The sequence below is a fragment of the Lissotriton helveticus genome, chromosome 10, assembly GCF_964261635.1.
Source record: "Lissotriton helveticus chromosome 10, aLisHel1.1, whole genome shotgun sequence".
Taxonomy (NCBI): domain Eukaryota; kingdom Metazoa; phylum Chordata; class Amphibia; order Caudata; family Salamandridae; genus Lissotriton; species Lissotriton helveticus.
In genome coordinates, this window is record NC_136071.1 from 661,750,142 (window position 1) to 661,772,554 (window position 22,413).

General features: G+C 44.5%; 1 protein-coding gene across 2 annotated transcripts in view; it reads left to right on the plus strand.

Annotated features, from left to right (window-relative positions):
- The first annotated feature begins 9,006 nt into the window (after positions 1-9,006).
- Positions 9,007-22,413, plus strand: part of NTAN1 (N-terminal asparagine amidase) — a 279,397-nt gene continuing 265,990 nt past the window's right edge. For both annotated transcript variants that reach the window (XM_078663196.1, XM_078663197.1), the window contains exon 1: positions 9,007-9,156. In XM_078663196.1, the coding sequence (XP_078519322.1) occupies positions 9,076-9,156 (81 nt within the window). In that variant the 5' untranslated portion in view covers positions 9,007-9,075. The remainder of the gene's footprint in view (positions 9,157-22,413) is intronic.

Genomic DNA, 22,413 nt, shown 5'->3' on the forward strand with positions numbered 1-22,413 from the left:
ATAGGCCACCCAAAACTGGAGACGGACCGATACCTACCCTGATAACTCCTGAACCGTGGGTCCTGGACCGTAGTTTTAGGTTTGCCCAAGCAGACGACAGGACCCTATATAATGCCTGGGAAAGTGCAGACGTTTCCTAAAGTGTACGACCTCCTTCTTACCCCTGATTTGTGATACAGAATGATTTACTGTATAGAGAGACTGAAGTAGGAGGTACAGCACAGCTTTTGGTGCCCGCATCCTTCCGGGATCAAGTGTTATTCTTTGCACATGCCCACCTCACGGCTGGTCATTCAGGGAAAGAGAAGACCACTGAGAGCATTTTGCGCTATTCCTACTGGCCTGGAATATTCAAGGACGTACAGAATTATTGTATGAGGTGTCAGATCTGTCAATGAAAGAATACACACCGACCTCCGGCAGCACCCCTGCGACCCCTACCCATTATCGGCACCCCCTTTGAGAGGGTGGGTATGGATTTAATCGGTCCCATGCCAAAGTCATCAAGGGGTCATGTATACGCCCTAGTAATTGTTGACTATGCCACAAGGTTCATCGAAGCCTTCCCATTGAGGGCCCCCACCATGTCTAACATTGCAGAGAAGTTTGTGGGGTTGTTTTCCAGGGTCGGATTCCCAAAAGAGGTCCTAACGGACCAGGGGACCCCTTTTACTTCACGTCTGATGAAGGAAGTCTGCAAAACATTAGATGTACGTCACATACGAACTTCAGTCTATCATCCGCAGACGGATGGACTTGTTGAATGTTAGAATCAGACACTAAAGACAACGCTAAAAAAATGCTTACGCATAAGGACCGAGCTGGGATCGCCTTCTACCCCTGGCCCTATACGTATCCCGGGCCCAGAAACAGAGCAGTTTAGGCTGCTCGGCCTTTGAGCTGCTGTATGGACGCCATCCGAGGTCGTCGTTAGAAATGATGAAAGACGCCTGGGAAACCGAAGAGGAACAAGAACAAAAATCCCTACTCGACTACACTCTCCAACTGAAATCCAAGTTGGGTAAATTAAGGGATCTCGCATACTCCAATCTTGAACAACAAAGGAAGAAGCAGAAGAAATATTATGACCGCGGGAAGAAGCTCAGGAAGCTGAAGGTCGGAGAATGGGCACTACTCCTCTTGCCATCCTCCTCCAGCAAAAGCAAGAATGAGTGGGTGGGTCCCTACTTGGTGACAGATACTATAGGGGACACGACGTATAGGTTACGGCTCTCTCCCTCTAAATCCCAATGTTACCATATCAACATGTTAAAAAAATGGTTTGGCCCCGTCCCTAAAGGAATGAACCTAGCAGTACCTACAATGTCAAAAACCCTGTCCACAGTAGGTCACCTAGTTATAAATGAAGAACTATCTGTCCCGATGAGAGAAGATCTACATAAAACCCTGTTACCCTTTTCGGATATCTTCTCTGACTTACCCGGGAAAACAACGCTGGTCGAACATACCATTGAAACACAACCAGGTAAAATGGTGAAGCAGAAGCCCTACAGGATCCCAGCAGCTCAAAGAGAGGCGGTGTTAAGCGAAGTAAGGGACATGTTAAGACTCGGGGTTATCCGCCCCTCAAAAAGCAGTTGGGCGTCCCCAATCGTGATGGTTCCAAAACCCGATGGATCAAAAAGTTTCTGTATGGATTTCAGGGCCCTTAATGCCATATCTACCTTTGATGCGTACCCCATTCCGAGGGTCGACGAGCTGATTGAGAAGCTCGGGATGCTGTATATATCACCACCCTGGACCTCACGAAGGGATATTGGCAGGTGCCCCTCCGCGAGGAAGACCGGAAGAAAACGGCCTTCATAACCGATGATGGACTATATGAATTTACAGTTCTTCCTTTTGGCCTTCATGGAGCACCTGCCACGTTCCAGCGCCTGATGAACACTGTATTACAGCCATTCCCTGCATTCAGTTCGGCATACCTGGACGACATAGTAATCTACAGCAGAACATGAGAAGAACATTTAGAACACCTGGCCATCATCTTAACAGCCCATAAACAGGCCGGGCTACACGTAAACGCCAAAAAGTCTCGAGCAGCGTTCAACCGAGTGAAATATCTTGGGTATGTATTGGGAGATGGTACCATTACCCCACAGACTGAAAAAGTAAAGGCCATCGAAAGAACACCCTTTCCCAACAACAAGAAGGACCTAATAGCATTTTTAGGGCTGATAGGCTACTATCGCCGTTTCATCCCTCTGTTTGCAGAATTAGCTGCCCCCCTGACTGACCTCCTACGAAAAGACGTCCAACCCAGAGAACTACAACAGCCCTCTCAAGAAGCCCTGACAGCATTTGAGAGTCTAAAACAAACACTCACCACTAATCCCGTTTTGATATCACCCAATTTCACCAAGACCTTTATATTAGCAACCGATGCCTCAAACGTAGGGATAGGGGCAGTCCTATCACAGATGGGGGAGGACGGGCTAGAACATCCTATTGGGAGAAGGCAAGGGGGAGGGGTGTGACGGGGTGGGGCGTTCTCGTGAGGGACTGGAGCAGATACGAGAATGGTGGTCAGTAGCCCCCCTCTTACCGGCTTCTGTCCCCTCTCAACAGCGGCCCGATCAGTATGGCATGGAGGAATGGATACCGGAGAAACAACCTCTATGGGACCATGAGGAAGGAAACGGACACGGTTCCTTTAAATGGGACGAGACGCTTTCCCTGACGGACGTCATCGTGCCAAGCACGTTAAAAGAAGGAGGAACCAGGAAGAAGACGGACGGCGTTTCCCAGGAGGACGAAGGAGGCGAAAGCGAGTGGAGGAAAGGAGAGAATCCAAAAACCCAGGATGAAGAAGACGAGACGTGCCAGGTGTGGACCCCCACCGACGTCCGCAACAAGCGAGGAGGCCAACGGTCCCACGAGCCGCCCTGCCACGTTCCCACGGGAGGAGCGTGGCTTGAACAGGTACGGGGCAGGGTAGCGGGTTGGGTGGGACGTCGCAACCAGCCTGCCACGTAAAACCCGCATGTACATAGTTGTAGAATCCTGTACAGTCTAAAAACCCCCTACCCTCTTCACGAGCACCTGAGCACGCTTGCCGCCTTTGTGTGAGCACTCGAGCACTCGGTTTCCTTCACTCCCGGCCCTCGAATACTCAGATTCCGGACAACCGTCCTAATCCCTGTGTTTCTTTTCTTTTCTTTGATTGGTTCCGGTTTGGCACCTCATTACGGAGGGAGATCCTTGAACCACGGAGGGCCCCTCATCCCTTCTGTACCGCCTACAGCCTGGATCCCCTACGCAACACCAAGGTGGACACAGCGGCCTTCGCCCGAGAGAGGCTCACTAGTAGAAGGAGAAAAGTGTTTATGAAAATAAAGCCTTCACTAAAATCCCTCACTAAGGTGTCTGACTCCGTTACTCCTGCCCCGCAACAGTAGGGTACTGTTGAACTGGGGCATTTCCATAGGAGGTACTCTGGAAAGCTTGTGGAGGCAGAGGAGGTTGGGGTACCTGCATTAACAGCCCCTGCAATCCGTCTATATTCTGAGACGTAGACCGGGTCATGTGTTGAGAAGCTGCATGAAACTTTCCTGTGCCTGAGGTGACCCCCCAACTCTGATCTTGGTTGGCAGGATTAAAATGACATTTGCGCTTCCAAAGCCCACCCCAATTGCAAAAGTGACCCAGGCTGGTTTTCTTGAGGGTCGCAATGTCTATTCCTGTTTAAGGATCTATTGGGCCACCTCAGCCTCTTCCCTGGCTGTGCATTTCTCCATGCTGCGATGTCTGTGATCCATTCCCACTATAAGCCTGACCTCCCCTTCCCTCTGCGCAGCCCTCGTTTGTGCCAACATCAGCGTCTCTTTTAGTTTTCTATGTCTCACGTCGATCTTGTCACAACAGTATTTAGCATAATGCAGAATTTAATCAATTGACTTGTTCTGCCAACATATCAAATGTTGTTGAATCATCAAGCTAATCTCATTTTGCAATCAAGTTACAAACTTGAACACAAACTGCCATATGCCTTTTGGCTGTAGTGTATCAATTCTGCTGTACTATTTGAAAGCCTGCAACAACCGCTCATAGTAGGCATGCACTGTCTCTTTAGGTTGTTGGGTGGTTCTGTATACCATAATCCAATCCACATCTTGTGGAGCCACCTTACCCACTGACCATGTAATCACGTGATCTTATCGCCACAGGGAATGGACCATGAGTCACCGGATCCCTTTCTGGTTCATTATTCAGTCATTCTATAGCTATTTCACATGCTGACCATAGATCACTTGGAACTACAATTTCAAACAACGTGTTTAGATCAACCCACAACACTTTCGATTTGCTCACAATGATCAACTTGCTTATACCAATCCACAGGCTTCTCTTGTAAAATCGGGAAATCATTGGTAAAAGCGGCCAGATCAGCCCTACTCCAGGGCACATGTACATACCCTCCGCTCTGTACCTCTTGTAAAGAGAATGCCTGAACATTACCTCCCCTTGGTAGCCTTCATTTTTGCCCACCTTTCTTCTCTCTTATCTAATGATCTCCAAACTCAAATGCACAGTATGAGCTCTCAAATTTGTGTTTTAAGACCTTGTGTCCTCAGATTCTCCAGGTCAAGCCAATGATTTTTATGCAGTGCCTTTTTTCCCCTCTATATCGACTTTAAATTTAGTAGCCAGATCAGACAATTTTCCATGAGCTTCCCTTGCTCTTCTAGTATCATTCTAACTCATGAACAGTAATTCATTCTGTTGATATGAGTCTATATGGTAAAGCTTCAAAATTCCACTTATTGCATCAAATTCAGTTTTTAGCTTAAACACATCCACCAAATCTACCTTTACTGCTGATTTAAGTGTCCCTGAACTTGCCTTTGTGTTCTGACTCTCGTTAGTGTAACTACGTTCTTTCAGCTATCTTTCTAAATCTAGAACATCAAACATGCTTTGACTCTCTGGAGTCTTTTGGACCTCAGTTTGCTCTCGAGGTGTGCTGATATATGCTCACGGGAGGGTGTCCCATGCAGGCGACTCTAATCCTGTCAGTTCTGCAAGGGACCTAACAATTCCTTTACCCATTTGCACTAAGGATGAGTCCCCAGTCACTGACAAGTGGTGCTCGCATTAATCTGTGTCAAAGAAACGAATCTAGTCTGTGAGCTTTCCACTCTTTCCTTTTATACCCCCTCAGTGACTGTGGGTATCCCATGACCCCCATTCATAATGGGATTCGGGTTGTTTATAGGAACAATGGGGCCAATAGAAACTGGTACAATAAGAGCATCCAGGATATTTGAAGCAAGATTAGGATAACAATGTCTGGACACATCCAGAACTACTGTCTGTATTCTCTCCAATCCCACGACTGGGGACTTTCCGGATGAGAGGGTCCCTACAACACCTGGGTCGGTAGCCATTGGTGCCGAAGCACTCGGTGTCATTGGGGACAATTCGACTTCCCCACACTCCAGGAATATGGTAAACTGTATGGGGTGCCACTAATAGCCATCTAACAAAGTATCTCGAACATCGCCGTCACTGTCCTCCTCTCCTTTATTCTTCCTCCCTTGTGTAGGTCTAGGTAAGGGTTTCATTGCATACAACATTCCCCTCAAATGAACAATTATTCTCAAATTAAAGGTACCATAGCATGGATACGCCAATGCGTCCTCTTTCTCAGTGATCTTGTGCCAGTTTTTCTGCCAAATAATAGTGAAGAGCCCTACATTAATTGCCATATAATTGACAGGCACATCCTCCAGGGGGGCATCTTCCCCCGTTCTAGTTAGGACATGCACATCCCCTCTAAACATCTCTCCTATTGCTTTAAAACACGGCATGTTCCCCCTTTCTTTCGTAATACGCAATTAAACTTTAAAATTGGATTGTTCAGAATTCCGCCAACAACACAATTACAACTTCCAATCTAATCTATCCCAGTGCGGCACTCCCTGGTGTTACTCACTCCTCGCAGCGGTTCACCCTCCTTCACAATTTCTTCGCTCACATATGTTCTCCTTTAACCTCAGTTGTCTACTTCTCTAAAAGAATCGATAGAAGTCAACCACTCAAAGAATGCCCACACTCCCCAAATGAAATCTCGACCAGCGGGGAGTCACCTGAATCGGTATAGTAAGTATAGTTTACCTTCTGCGCAAAAAGTCTGGCACATTATTCACAATTGTCCCATTCAAACAAATCCCATGTCTCAAGTGTGCTGCTGACGACGTCTCACAACGAACTCCCACAAAACTTAGCAGACAAATACAACACAGTGTCTTGTGTACCTTACCATTTATCCTGGGAGCTTGGGCCATGTCACATCCAATAACAACTTCAACAACTTATGACCACATTCACACTACTCTCACATCTCTGCCAGACATCACACAATCAATTCTTCACTGCAATTGAACATTACGCGCCGCCCTACAAACATAAAGCGCAAAGTACGCTTCTCCACATGAGGGGTGCTAACTTGAACTAACCAGCTATTAAGCATCACATATATTGTAAGAGCCCTGCCAAGCAAGTGCTGGGCTAACCTGCCGCCGGAGCCGGGGATCGAACCGTGGTCCCCAGATTCCAGCGTTAGTCGCCCTGGCCGCGGCGCCACACCTCTCGGGCGGTAAATGGCATGGAATCGGAGGGGTGAGCAGTGGTGCAATTGAAGCTCAAGAGATAGGCATTCAAAAGTGCGGAAGGAGCTGATAGGAAAAGCCTTAAGTCATCTCATTTGGCTGTCGGTCAAGGTGTTCCTCAAGACTCTATATACTTGAACCCACTCTGTTCAACCTCTCTTTGGAACCATTGGGAAATCGCCTAATTAAATCCGGGATCCGCTATCATCTCTATGCGGCTGACACTCAAATCTACCTTAAGGTGGACTCCTCTCACAATGTCTCCATCCTAAACTCTACTCTCGACTCCATTCAAAACTAGATGTTAACTCATCAACTGATTCTGAATCCCTCCAAAACTGAATTCCTCCTCCTCACTTTCTCCTCCTCCGGTTCAATCATGGATGGATCAGATGAATCTACTTAACAATAAACCCATCATTGTCGACAGTGCAAAATCCCTTGGTGTCATACTTGACAAAAAACTCAATTTACTCTCCCACATCAATTCCGTTGCAAAGTCTGCTCAATACCAACTGCGCCTTCTTTGGAGGATTTGCCGCTTCTACCCGGAGAAAGACCTTAAAACTCTGGTCCAATCGCTGGTTCTCTCTAGATTGGACTACTGCAATTTTCTTCTTACTGGCCTCCCCAAATCCCACTTGTCCCCCCTTAAATCTGTTCTTTTTTTTTTTTGCATATTTATATAGCGTGATCTCGACCCAAAGGTATTAGAGTGCTTTACATGAGCACCGGTTTTACATTACACATTCAGGCACGGGAGATTAAGTGATTTGCCCAGAATCACAGGATGTGGACGCGACCCGAGGCTCGAACCCTGGTTGCCAGCACCAAAGTCGGCAGTCTAGCCGACGGACCACATCCTCTCCCCAGCCGACGAACCACATCAGCAGCTCGTTTCGTATGTAGGGCCAAAAGAAGCGACCACATCACACCCATTTTATCCACCCTCTTTTGGCTTTCCATCGAGGCAAGATCTATCTACAAGACTGCCTGTATCACCCACAAAGCCTTGCACTCCTCCTCTCCTCGCTACCTGGTGAATAAACTGAAACTCTCTGGAGGCGCTATACCATCACGTAATGCGGAAAATGTATTGCTTGAACCTCCCCCTCTCAAAAAGGAAAGATTTATGGCCCAATCCTTTTCAGGCAACGCAGTGAAAATCTGGAACTCACTTCCGCCTCTGCTCCGGACCACCACCTCTTCCCGGTCCTTCAAAACTGACCTAAAAGTTCTCCCCCTTCAAAGACACTTCCAAATCTAATTCACGCCCTTTCTATTCCCTGAAGGAAGTTCTTCCACTATAGAAAATTCTGTACTCCATGCCTATAGAAGTGCCTTCCCAGTGTGTTCTTGTGTTTTGAGTGTCTATTTATTGCAGTATTATACCTCTACTGGTATCTTGTACGCCTATGTAACTTGCACACGTCACTTTTTCCTCTTGTAACGTATCGTTTGCTACCTCTTCTTGCATTTTGTTTGCTTTTGATACATGCACAATTGACACGTTTGCCTCATGTAACATAACGTTTGCTTTTGTAACATGCCCAATTGTAATTTTCTCCTCATGTAACACTAATGTTCCTATTGTGAAGCGCTCTGACACCCTCGGGTAAAGTCCGCGCTATATAAAAACGCATAAAATAAATTAAAATAAATAAAATAATCAGAGTTAAATAGTGGTAATGTCACTCATAAACGATCCGGAAACTTGGCAGCTATGCACAGCTATGTACCGGTCAGCCCTCACGACTTCAAAACTGGGGAACCTTCTGCTCAACATAAGTATTTTGGCCAATCCACTTAATCTACCCGTACCTAAAAAATGAATTTGTCCTTGTAAAATCACGTAAAGCGCTTCGGAACCTTGGGGTCGAGTTCGTTGTGCATACTGTATCAAATTTATATTTCCAAGTGGCAAAATAAACGCAATGCAACAACATGCATTTTCACCTCACAGCTACTTATTTTTTAGGCTTGGCTCTGTACGGTGTAAAAGATGAATCTGCATAATAATTGAAAAATGAACAGTAAATAAATGGTGCGCAATGTTTACTACGCCTTTCAAAAAAGACTGGCCTCGCTGCGCTGAGCTTCTCTTCACGGTGATCAGCAGGACTTGGGAACACCATGGGGCTAATTAACAAGCCCCTCGCGTCACCACCTGATACGTCACTTTTCCCCGTATTAATAGTGACGCACCGGCTGCGCAAAGGGGTTTGTAAAAAAAAAAAAAAAAAAAACATGTATTTTGTAAACCGTAAAGAAAGACTATTCTATTTTCCAAAGCCACGTTTCGGTCAAGTCCTTGATTGTAGGCGGGGCTTACTCATGTGGCATTTGTTGTCAAGTCCTTCTTCGATGTCTCTGCTCGCCCTACTTAATTTCCCTGTATCCTACACAAGCCTGTCATATCCCGTGTCACTCTCTGCCCGCAGACATGCCTCTGCTCATTGACAGTCAGAGGATAAATTTGTCTTTGACAGTCGCTCAACTGGTCGAGATGCATCCACGCTTAAAGGTAGGAGTGGGGCTCAAGTGGTGCCGTCACTACACACACCGGAAGTGCCTGGGTCTCGGGTATTGGTGGCTCTTCAGAAGTGCAGCCGTTCAGCATTTTAGTCCTTAGGGAGGTGCTTCCTGCAAGATGCATGGCTATAATATACCGAGTCAGATCTGCTAGTTAGAAAACTCTTCTCGGTTGGTTTGCTTGCGTGTGACAGTTCAATGTTTTCTTGGTGTGTTTATGTGTATTATTTGACAGCGTTACCTCAGCACTTCGGGATGGGATGTGGTCTGGCGGCCAGAGCTGCCAACCTCAAAACTGAGAGCGAAAGAGGGTCCAGTCCCGCAATTGGCCCATAATTGTATGATTCTGGACGAGTCGCCTAATCTCCGTACCTAACTAAACAAGCATTGGCAAAGCTAATAGTTCTCGCCTTTTGGCTTTTCCATAGACTACCTCCTGGCAGTTTATTGTTTTTTGTCCATGCTGTTCAGCATATGCAAACGATACAAAAAAAATATTAAAGATGCTGGGCATCTAGAGCTGGTACTCAAAGTCAGCCCAAGAGGACACATCTTCAATAAACTTGAAGTAAACACTAAAAACAATTGACTGAGGCCATTGGAGATTTGCTATTCAAAACTTTAACCAATCTAACGATAGAATTTGTAAAGTATTCACGATGAGGCACATCATTCTGTATGTGTCATATTAAATATGATCAAATACAAGATATAGCTTTTAAAGGACCAGATGTGCCATCATTCTTGTTTACGTCGTATTAAATATACCCCAAAACAATGACTGTCTCTTGTGATAGTCCTGGCCACCATAGCTACTGCATAGAACATTTTAGCATGGTCATAATCTCGTCATATAATTTATTAGACTGGTAGTGATTACTGTAGGTATTCACTCCATGGTGGTCCAAAGTAACTTCATTGTGCTACTTGGGGTAGTATTGTAAAAACTCATTATAGGCAGTGTCTAAATTGACCCAGTGGTAATAGAGGGGTGCTCTAAAACCATGAAATAGTGCTTTTACTTAGGGTAAAGAAATAGCAACATGGCGGACTGCTGTTTTCCCCACCAAAAAAATAGTTTTATTACATAGTGTACCTGCACATTCTCTGACTGCATTACCAACCTTCACACAAGCTCTGGTGTAAGCAAGGAAAATGGTCCCTTTCACTGCTGCAGATGATTTATATGTGCCCCACAGGACTGTAGACCACGGTGGCATTTTACCTCCTACACTAAAGGTAGCTACGCCCCTGCTTCCCCACTAAAACCTTTCAACGGCATTTGAGTACATTACTCTCAAGCAAATATAGATAATTGCTTTCAGAGGGCTGCCCAGCCCCGATACACCACAATACATTGTACTTTGTTGGACAGATACTGTCCAGATGATATATGTAATAACCAGTTGTGGTTACCACTGGGTAGTTATAGTTTACGTTTCCATAAGAAATATTTTTTTTGGTTTTCTTATAACTGCTGCCTTTTGATGAATACAAAGAAAACTTTTCGCACTCACCTCAGCTCCGTCCTGGAAAGTTTTGGGATTGTCTATCAATCAGTGGTCAAGAAAAACAGGGAATGGGGTGTAAAAATGCATTTTCCCTCTGCAAATTTTCATAGTTAAGTTGAACAACAAAACAGCAAAAATGGTAAAGCGCAATTACACCAAATTTGGCAGAAAGGTAGATCATTACCCAGAAAGCTTGTTTTTTGTGATTCGGTGTAAATGTTTCTTCCCTTAAAATAAAAAAATATTAATTTTAAACAAATTACAATAAGGAAAAAATACAGTTTAAGAAATGATGCAAAACTATGCAAGTGCATGTGATCATTAGTAATGCACTATCTCTCAAGAGTGCCCGGACCAGGGTCCAGTGAAGGAGAAAATCGGTCAAGTCACCTCTGGGAACACACAGTAGGGCAGGGGAGGGGGTTTTGGGGGGGGGGGGGCAGATGGCTCAAAGTAAAAGGCTCCTCATATGCAAGTGTATGTATATATGTATATATATATATATATTTATGTTGCCTCTCTTTTTTCCCCCAATGAACTTTCCTCTGTAAAGACAATAAATGTAAGTTTTGGTGCAGCCCTTTAGGCCAGGCTCGCGCTGTACAAAACCATGTAAATAATTAAAATTTCAAGAAAACAATCACAGGACATAGACATTCCCTGCTGCTTAAACAGCCCTCGCCATGTAGAGGACAATCCTAAGAGATGACACAGAAGGGAGTGGGGGGATCTGAAATGCTGTTCGCCGTAGCTGGTCAAGAGTTAACCTTAATGTCCATACTTTGGCGCTCACACGCAGTACAGGCTCACCAACAACAAGCCTATGACAAGGCACTGGAGAGTCTCATGGGAGGAAGAGCCCAGTGTTGAGAGGGTAGATGTCGATGCGCATTGCCAGCGATAGGAACGCAATTGAAGCAATAAATGTAAACAGTGGCAAGTGCTCGTTTTGGATTATTCTCATGAACTGGGAAACCGCTGAACCACCGCTCGCTGCAACCGGTACTTACCAACAAGCTGGTCCGTGACTTCACGAGGGGACACCATGCACTGATGTGATGCTCCGACGACCAAGCTGCAGTGGGCGGGGGTTTGTAAGGTCAGGACAGCAGGTTTTGCCACAAGTGAAATCCAGGTGCGAAGGGAATAGGAGGCAGACACCGCCCACTTGGGAGAGTACAGACGCTGAGTGACTGCCTACGTGAAACTCGGAGTACCGTGTTTCGAGATGCTCCCTTGTGCCTACCAGATGACTACAACCAATCGTAGTAAGCCAAGCTGGTTTTAAGTGGACATTGGTCAGCATTCGTAATTTTAGGCATTTGAAAAAGTCTTCTGACGAAACGCGTCATGCCCTGAAAGCTGAATAAAACCGAGTTGGTCCTGTTTACCTGTGTGGCTCTTTCTTCCTGTGAGAGAGGAGGTTTTGGATTTGATGTTTAAGTGCGTGGCCACAGCGCACTTGGAGCCCCCTCCCCACAAGTTGTTCAGCGGTAAACAGTGGCAAGTGCTCGTTTTGGATTATTCTCATGAACTGGGGAACCGCTGAACCACCGCTCGCTGCAACCGGTACTTACCAACAAGCTGGTCCGCGACTTCACGAGGGGACACCATGCACTGATGTGATGCTCCGACGACCAAGCTGCAGTGGGCGGGGGGGTTGTAAAGTCAGGACAGCAGGTTTTGCCACAAGTGAAATCCAGGTGCGAAGGAAATAGGAGGCAGACACCGCCCACTTGGGAGAGTACAGACGCTGAGTGACTGCCTACGTGAAACTCGGAGTAGCGAGTTTCGAGATGCTCCCTTGTGCCTACCAGATGACTACAACCAATCGTAGTAAGCCAAGCTGGTTTTAAGTGGACATTGGTCAGCATTCGTAATTTTAGGCATTTGAAAAAGTCTTCTGACGAAACGCGTCATGCCCTGAAAGCTGAATAAAACCGAGTTGGTCCTGTGTACCTGTGTGGCTCTTTCTTCCTGTGAGAGAGGAGGTTTTGGATTTGATGTTTAAGTGCGTGGCCACAGCGCACTTGGAGCCCCCTCCCCACAAGTTGTTCAGCGGTAAACAGTGGCAAGTGCTCGTTTTGGATTATTCTCATGAACTGGGGAACCGCTGAACCACCGCTCGCTGCTACCGGTACTTACCAACAAGCTGGTCCGTGACTTCACGAGGGGACACCATGCACTGATGTGATGCTCCGACGACCAAGCTGCAGTGGGCGGGGGGTTGTAAGGTCAGGACAGCAGGTTTTGCCACAAGTGAAATCCAGGTGCGAAGGGATTAGGAGGCAGACACCGCCCACTTGGGAGAGTACAAACGCTGAGTGACTGCCTACGTGAAACTCGGAGTACCGAGTTTCGAGATGCTCCCTTGTGCCTACCAGATGACTACAACCAATTGTAGTAAGCCAAGCTGGTTTTAAGTGGACATTGGTCAGCATTCGTAATTTTAGGCATTTGAAAAAGTCTTCCGACGAAACGCGTCATGCCCTGAAAGCTGAATAAAACCGAGTTGGTCCTGTGTACCTGTGTGGCTCTTTCTTCCTGTGAGAGAGGAGGTTTTGGATTTGATGTTTAAGTGCGTGGCCACAGCGCACTTGGAGCCCCCTCCCCACAAGTTGTTCAGCGGTAAACAGTGGCAAGTGCTCGTTTTGGATTATTCTCATGAACTGGGGAACCGCTGAACCACCGCTCGCTGCTACCGGTACTTACCAACAAGCTGGTCCGTGACTTCACGAGGGGACACCATGCACTGATGTGATGCTCCGACGACCAAGCTGCAGTGGGCGGGGGGTTGTAAGGTCAGGACAGCAGGTTTTGCCACAAGTGAAATCCAGGTGCAAAGGGAATAGGAGGCAGACACCGCCCACTTGGGAGAGTACAGACGCTGAGTGACTGCCTACGTGAAACTCGGAGTACCGAGTTTCGAGATTCTCCCTTGTGCCTACCAGATGACTACAACCAATCGTAGTAAGCCAAGCTGGTTTTAAGTAGACATTGGTCAGCATTCGTAATTTCAGGCATTTGAAAAAGTCTTCCGACGAAACGCGTCATGCCCTGAAAGCTGAATAAAACCGAGTTGGTCCTGTGTACCTGTGTGGCTCTCTCTTCCTGTGAGAGAGGAGGGTTTGGATTTGATATATATATATATATATATATATATATATATATATATATATATATATATATATATATATATATATATATATATATTACCTACTGGCGGTCGCCAGTAGGTATATATAGTTAGGATTTTTTCTCTATGGGATTTTTGAAAATTCTATGTCGAATAACTGGCGTTTGAGGATGGAATTGGCTGAAATTTTCAGGAAAATGGAACATTTTGTTTCTGAGCAGCCCCTGAAAATTTGGGGGGGGTTTGTCAAGGGGGGGGCCGAGAAAAAAGGGGGTCCCAAAACGCGTTTTTGCCATGTTAATTTCTATAGGGCGGTTGGCCTCACTTTTAGCCCGAACGGCTGAATGGATTTGCACGAAACTTGGCAAAATTGTAGGGACTGTTAGCCCGATGTGCCTTTGCTAGGTCTCAATATATGTGCTCCAGTGGATTTTGAGAAATTAACGTTCAAAAAAATATATATATCTGTAAGCGCGCTCCGGGTAGCGCTCCGGTTCGCGTACTTGACGCGTAACGGAACTTCGCGAAGCGAAGCTGATTGGCTTTTCGGTGTCTGTCAACATTCTAAACAGTCCGGAGCGGCCGCCATCTTGTCTCTCGGTAGGATCGAGAGACTGAGGAGGCCAAAACAAAGGGGGAAATGACCATAAGGGGGCATAGTAGATCCTCCCTGACCCCCTAGGTTTGATGTGGAGGCTTTAAAAGGGCCCCGCGGGGCATTAAAAAAAAAAAAAAATTTTTTTTTTGGGGGGGAGCGCCCGGTACGCGCACCGGGAAGCGGTCTGGGGAGCGTACTATAAGGAAAAAAGAATGATAGACTATGATATTTTGAAATATTGTATGTTTATTGATTGTTCTTTTTGTTGTTTTTTGTTGTTTTTTTTTTGTTTATTTATTTATTTTGGTTGTACTTCATGAATTAGATATAAAAATGAATAATGTCTCAAACAATTTTTAATTATTAAATAAAAATTTATTGGTCACAATTTTCATACTTCAATAAAACTTCCAGCATTACATCATCTGGAATCTCCTCAAACATGCATGTTTCTATGTCTTGTAAGCATTCAATAAATTGTTCATCCAAAGACTGATCCATAATATCTTCATCTAAAAATTCTTCATTTAAAATCTCCTCAGATGTAATGTCGAAGGAAACATTGATATTGTCATGCTCCCCTTCCATTTTTTTGCTGTAAATTGCATAAAAAATAACTATATCAGAAGAGTTAGGGCACTGTTGGGTTTAAGTTCAGACAGGTAGTTTGGATTTTTTAACAGTGAATTTATCTTTGGGCAGTGTATGGTATCAGACTGGAAGTAGAAATATAAAAAAGTGTATGTGATGAAGCCTAAGTAAATTCATAATTATACAAGACAAGCCTAAATCCATCCATAACTATAACAGAGAAGTCTATCTAAATCTATAACTATTACGAAGGGATAGTATAAAACTATTAGAAAAAGTTTTCCAAATTAACTTAAAGTGCACAATATACTTCAGTTTTCAAAATAACAACTTACCTTTCAAAAAGCAGTTTAAGTTCTCAGTGAAAATTTTCTTGAAATCTACTTCAGGAGGTGGTAGTCAAAATGGCTGTGTTTCTCTCTCTTTATATATATTCAGGTACATAACCAATCAAATGTCAGGTAAAAAAAGTAGAAAATGAAAGTAACATTTTAATTGGTTGTCAATTCCAACACTTCAGATGTGTTTTGTGAAGTAATTTACCTCAGGGTATTTAGAGAGGTCTACAGGCTAAATGGCTAAATGGAATTTCAATCAAATTTGTGAAAATGGTAGGGATTGGTATGTAGTATGAGCTAATCTATATTTGGTGAAAGTGTCTCCAGTCATTTTTCTGTAAATTACTTTCCCACCTTTTTTTAAATGAGCGCTTCCCGGTGAGCGCCCCGGTACGCGAACCGGCAGCGTTACGGGAGTCCTCCATTTTGTATTACGGTAGAATTGAGATACAAGATGGAGGGCAAACAATTTTCAGAATGGGTAGAAGGGGGCACGGTAGACGTATCCTGACCCCCTAGGTTTTCTGAGGGTGGATGAGGAGGTCCATATGTGCGAAAAAAAAACATTTTTTTAAAAATGTTCGCGCGGTTAGCGTCCGGTGCGCATACCGGGTAGCGCTCCAGGAAGCGTAAATTGTGAAAATTAGTAAACAAAATTTACATTTAAAATTTGTTTATGGTGATCATAGTTAGGGTAGCTCTGAGAAGAGCTTTTGGGTTTATGGTAGATTTAGGTACTTATAAGTAGGTACCAATGCACAGTCTTAAATTCAGAATGAAAATTCAGTTCCCCTCATCTGAGAAGTGAACTCCATCTCCTCTGTAGATATCTTGCATGTTGTAATGCAAGTTATTGTTGTACATGGAGCCCATTCCATGGTCTCTCATGTAAGCTGAAACAGACTTATTTACATGCTTCCTCGATTTCTCAATTTGTGGACAAAATTGGTTCGACCACCTCCATTTCTGTCTTTGGCATATATTTGAATATACCAAGGCAGTTTGAGGAAAAAGTGCCATCAATTGGTCAAAGGTGTCCTTTAAAAGCATTTCCAGACCTACCCCAGTCAAAGTGCCCAAGTCATTACCTCCACAGTGCACAATTAACAGGTCAGGTTTTGGCAAATGCAAAAAGGTTTTCACCAATGGTATCAATTGGTGACATTTTAATCCTCTGTGGCCAATCCACTTAATTTCCACATTTTGTAAATTGAGGTTAGGTAAATTTCTGTTATCAGCATACCTTTGAGCCCAGTAGATGTAACTATGTCCAACAATCCAGACAGAAAACATGGTGAGAGAAGGTTCTGCTGCAGTCAGATGAAGTGTGGCAATGAAATGGCAGTTGAAAAAATAAGAGTTTAAAATGAAAAAAACGGTGGAGTTTCTGTGTTAATGAAGCAGTAGCAGTGATTGGTGGATTTTGATTGCTGAAAACAGAAAGTTAGGGTGCATGGATGAGTTCTTTGAAAGATGTAATTTGAATGGTCAAGAAAAAATCATTTAAAGAAAGATTGCACTGGATATGCAGGTGTACTGAGAGTTCAGAGTTCAAATGAAACATTGTTGTGTGAACTTGCAAACATCAGAGGTCTTTCGGGAGGTGGTTGCTATGCAAAAAAGGCAGAAAGGGCAGAGGGGGGAAGGGTGTTGATTTGAAAAAAGTGAGGGAAGAGTTTTGATTGGGTGACATGAGAGATATGTGTGATGAATTACAGCATTTCTGTGCTTTTTATGGCTGCAGCCTCTGGAGTGCATACCTTTTGCTCTGCTAAAGACAAATTGGTGTGTGTCTGAGACTGTTTTGAAACTCATAAAGTATTTGCTAAGGTGAGAAAAGATTCATTTAATTTAGATAGAGAATAGTATGCTTTAGGGAGAAAATTATGAAGAAAGTTGTGTATTTAAAATGTTGCTTTGTGTCAAGTGTTTTACAAATAGATTTTGTTTCTTTGAGTTACATAGCCATGTTAAAAGTGACGCAAAAATAGTGCAAGGGTCTTACAAAAATGCTTTCATGTGTCTTAGGGCATTTTAATTCACTTCCCCATGAATGTAGGAATATAATTGCTTTACAAGATGTTTTTAAAAACGTTTTTTGAAATCAATTAGGTTTCTTGATATGTACTGCTAGAGTTTCATAGGTTGCTTGGGGCATATTTACAAGGCTTTTGAGTTCCTTTGATGTAATTTTTCCCATTTTATTTTAAGACATTTCCTTGTGGTGCAAGGTCCTTGTAAATACGCCCCCATGTGTGCTTGGCAAATTTAGATTTTGATTCTTTGAGTTACATAGCCATGTTAAAAGTAACGCAAAAATGATGCAAGGACCTTAAAAAAACGATTTAATGTGTCTTAGGGCATTTTAACTCACTTCCCCATGAGTGTAGGAATATAATTGCTTTACAAGATGTGTTTAAAAACGTTTTTTGAAATCAATTAGGTTTCTTGATATGTACTGCTAGAGTTTCATAGGTTGCTTGGGGCATATTTATAAGGCCTTTGAGTCTCTCTGATGTTATTTTTCCCATTTTAATTTAAGACCTTTCCCCGTGGTGCAAGGTCCTTGTAAATACGCCCCCATCTGTGCTTGGCAAATTTAGTTTTTGATTCTTTGAGTTACATAGCGATGTTAAAAGTGACCCAAAAATGGTGCAAGGGCCTTAAAAAAACGCTTTCATGTGTCTTAGGGCATTTTAAGTCATTTCCCGATGAATGTAGGTATATAATTGATTTAGATGATGTGTTTAAAAACGTTTTTTGAAATCAATTAGGTTTCTGGATATGTAGTGCTAGAGTTTCATAGGTTGCTTGGGGCATATTTATAAGGCCTTTGAGTCTCTCTGATGTTATTTTTCCCATTTTAATTTAAGACCTTTCCCCGTGGTGCAAGGTCCTTGTAAATACGCCCCCATCTGTGCTTGGCAAATTTAGATTTTGATTCTTTGAGTTACATAGCGATGTTAAAAGTGACCCAAAAATGGTGCAAGGGTCTTAAAAAAACGCTTTCATGTGTCTTAGGGCATTTTAAGTCATTTCCCGATGAATGTAGGTATATAATTGATTTAGATGATGTGTTTAAAAACGTTTTTTGAAATCAATTAGGTTTCTGGATATGTAGTGCTAGAGTTTCATAGGTTGCTTGGGGCATATTTATAAGGCCTTTGAGTGTCTCTGATGTTATTTTTCCCATTTAAATTTAAGACCTTTCCCCGTGGTGCAAGGTCCTTGTAAATACGCCCCATCTGTGCTTCGCAAATTTAGATTTTGATTCTTTGAGTTACATAGCCATGTTAAAAGTGACCCAAAAATGGTGCAAGGGCCTTAAAAAAACGCTTTCATGTGTCTTAGGGCATTTTAAGTCATTTCCCCTTGAATGTAGGTATATAATTGATTTAAATGATGTGTTTAAAAACGTTTTTTGAAATCAATTAGGTTTCTTGATATGTAGTGCTAGAGTTTCATAGGTTGCTTGGGGTATATTTAAAAAGCATTTGAGTCCCTTTGATGTTATTTTTCCCATTTTAATTTAAGACATTTCCCCGTGGTGGAAGGTCCTTGTAAATACACCCCCATGTGTGCTTGGCAAATTTAGATTTTGATTCTTTGAGTTATATAGCCATGTTCCATACAGTGCTCACCTTCTGCGTAGTCTTTGATATGCTAGACTCCATCTGCACAATGAGATACCTAAGCAAAGGAAACACAGGTGATGTGATTGTGAAATGAGGAAAAGAAATTCCACATTTTTCAATTACATCACCTGTGTTTCCTAACTTTACGAATGACATTGTGCAGATGAGGTTTAGGCCTGTACACAGACACAGAAGAGGTCTGGCCTTTGTTCAAGAGTGAAGTGGACATGACTTGCTTCAATGGTAGGCCTGCACATGTATTATCTCCTCTGTACTCTTCAACAAGCTTAAATTTCATCTGCAACCCTGAGTAGGCCTCACCTCAAACAAACCTCTGAATAGGCCACACCTTATCGTCATCCTGAATCAATCATTTAAAATGTTAGGGACAGATTTATGATAGCCGTGTGCCTCTTTTGCGCCACTGTGCGTCACTTTTGTGACGCAGCGGCGGTGCAAAAGATTTGCTATGTGGCGACATATTTACAACTTGATGCATCTAGGCAGATGTGTCATGCTGTAAAGTCCCGTGCCACATGAAACCGATGCAGCAGTGATGCAAAAGATGCACCATGTTGCAAGGCAGGCCTCACTTCATCTCCAACAAGATACCGTCGGTTTAAACTGTAAACATTTAGGACTGTGTAGGGGGCATGGAGAAGCTGAATCTTCTGTAAATGTCAAAATTGTTGTATACAGTGCTCAACTTCTGTGTACTCTTTGATATGCTAGACTCCATCAGCACAATGAGATAACTAAGCAAAGGAAACACAGGTGATGTGATTGTGAAATGAGGAAAAGAAATTCCACATTTTTCAATTACATCACCTGTGTTTCCTAACTTTACGGATCACATTGTGCAGATGAGGTTTAGGCCTGTTCACGGACACAGAAGAGGTCTGACCTTTGTTCAAGAGTGCAGTGGACATGACTCACTTCATTGGTAGGCCTGCACATGTATTATCTCCTCTGTATTCTTCAACAAGCCTAAATTTCATCTGCAACCCTGAGTAGGCCTCACCTCAAACAAACCTCTGGATAGGCCACACCTTATCGTCATCCTGAATCAATCATTTAAAATGTTAGGGACAGATTTATGATAGCCGTGTGCCTCTTTTGCGCCGCTGTGAGTCACTTTTGTGACGTAGCGGCGGCGCAAAAGATGCGCTATGTTGCGACATATTTACAACTTGATGCATCTAGGCAGATGTGTAATGCTGTAAAGTCCTGTGCCACATGAAACCTGCGTCAGGTTTCATATAGGCGTTTTGTTGCAGGGTGGGCATTCATTTGCATGAAAGCCCTGTAAAACTAACACAGTGAAATTTAGAAGATTTCACTGAGTCAGATTTATAGCATTGCTGAATCAAATCCTTACGCCTGTATGAAACAGGCATAAGGAGTGATGCACCATGCAATGTGTGGCTTGCTCCTGTGCATTGCAGTAGACATGTCGCGCTTACGACGTGATTCCTGCAATGTGCAGCTTTTCCGGCACAGATGCGTGACGCATCTGTGCTGTTTTTACTCAATGGTGCTCCACATTGTAAATGCAAACACAACAGTGATGGACAGAATGTGGATCAATGTCACACATTCACCCCAGTCCAAAGATCTGGGCCCAAATCCATCGTTTTTCCACTCCACACCACCCTGGGTTAGACAATGGCGATATGCAAATCAGCGCTGACCCTGTGCCCCATGGGAACAGTCCAGTCCGAACTACAAAAGCCATGTCCTTCCCAGAACGGAATCAAGCATCCGAGGACCGGCCCGGTTTCGAGGTAACACCTCTCATCAGCCCGGCTAGCTTGACTCCAGTGGTGTGGAGTGCCTGGGACTCACGTCTGAGCATCCCCAGTACACTTAGAGCGGTAATTGCAAACACAACAGTGATGGACAGAATGTGGATCAATGTCACACATTCACCCCAGTCCAAAGATCTGGGCCCAAATCCATCGTTTTTCCACTCCACACCACCCTGGGTTAGACAATGGCGATATGCAAATCAGCGCTGACCCTGTGCCCCATGGGAACAGTCCAGTCCGAACTACAAAAGCCATGTCCTTCCGGATGCTTGATTCCGTTCTGGGAAGGACATGGCTTTTGTAGTTCGGACTGGACTGTTCCCATGGAGCACAGGGTCAGCGCTGATTTGCATATCGCCATTGTCTAACCCAGGGTGGTGTGGAGTGGAAAAACGATGGATTTGGGCCCAGATCTTTGGACTGGGGTGAATGTGTGACATTGATCCACATTCTGTCCATCATTGTTGTGTTTGCAATTACCGCTCTAAGTGTACTGGGGATGCTCAGACGTGAGTCCCAGGCACTCCACACCACTGGAGTCAAGCTAGCCGGGCTGATGAGAGGTGTTACCCCGAAACCGGTCCGGTCCTCGGATGCTTGATTCCGTTCTGGGAAGGACATGGCTTTTGTAGTTCGGACTGGACTGTTCCCATGGGGCACAGGGTCAGCGCTGATTTGCATATCGCCATTGTCTAACCCAGGGTGGTGTGGAGTGGAAAAACGATGGATTTGGGCCCAGATCTTTGGACTGGGGTGAATGTGTGACATTGATCCACATTCTGTCCATCATTGTTGTGTTTGCAATTACCGCTCTAAGTGTACTGGGGATGCTCAGACGTGAGTCCCAGGCACTCCACACCACTGGAGTCAAGCTAGCCGGGCTGATGAGAGGTGTTACCTCGAAACCGGGCCGGTCCTCGGATGCTTGATTCCGTTTTGGGAAGGACATGGCTTTTGTAGTTCGGACTGGACTGTTCCCATGGGGCACAGGGTCAGCGCTGATTTGCATATCGCCATTGTCTAACCCAGGGTGGTGTGGAGTGGAAAAACGATGGATTTGGGCCTAGATCTTTGGACTGGGGTGAATGTGTGACATTGATCCACATTCTGTCCATCATTGTTGTGTTTGCAATTACCGCTCTAAGTGTACTGGGGATGCTCAGACGTGAGTCCCAGGCACTCCACACCACTGGAGTCAAGCTAGCCGGGCTGATGAGAGGTGTTACCTCGAAACCGGTCCGGTCCTCGGATGCTTGATTCCGTTCTGGGAAGGACATGGCTTTTGTAGTTCGGACTGGACTGTTCCCATGGGGCACAGGGTCAGCGCTGATTTGCATATCGCCATTGTCTAACCCAGGGTGGTGTGGAGTGGAAAAACGATGGATTTGGGCCCAGATCTTTGGACTGGGGTGAATGTGTGACATTGATCCACATTCTGTCCATCATTGTTGTGTTTGCAATTACCGCTCTAAGTGTACTGGGGATGCTCAGACGTGAGTCCCAGGCACTCCACACCACTGGAGTCAAGCTAGCCGGGCTGATGAGAGGTGTTACCTCGAAACCGGGCCGGTCCTCGGATGCTTGATTCCGTTCTGGGAAGGACATGGCTTTTGTAGTTCGGACTGGACTGTT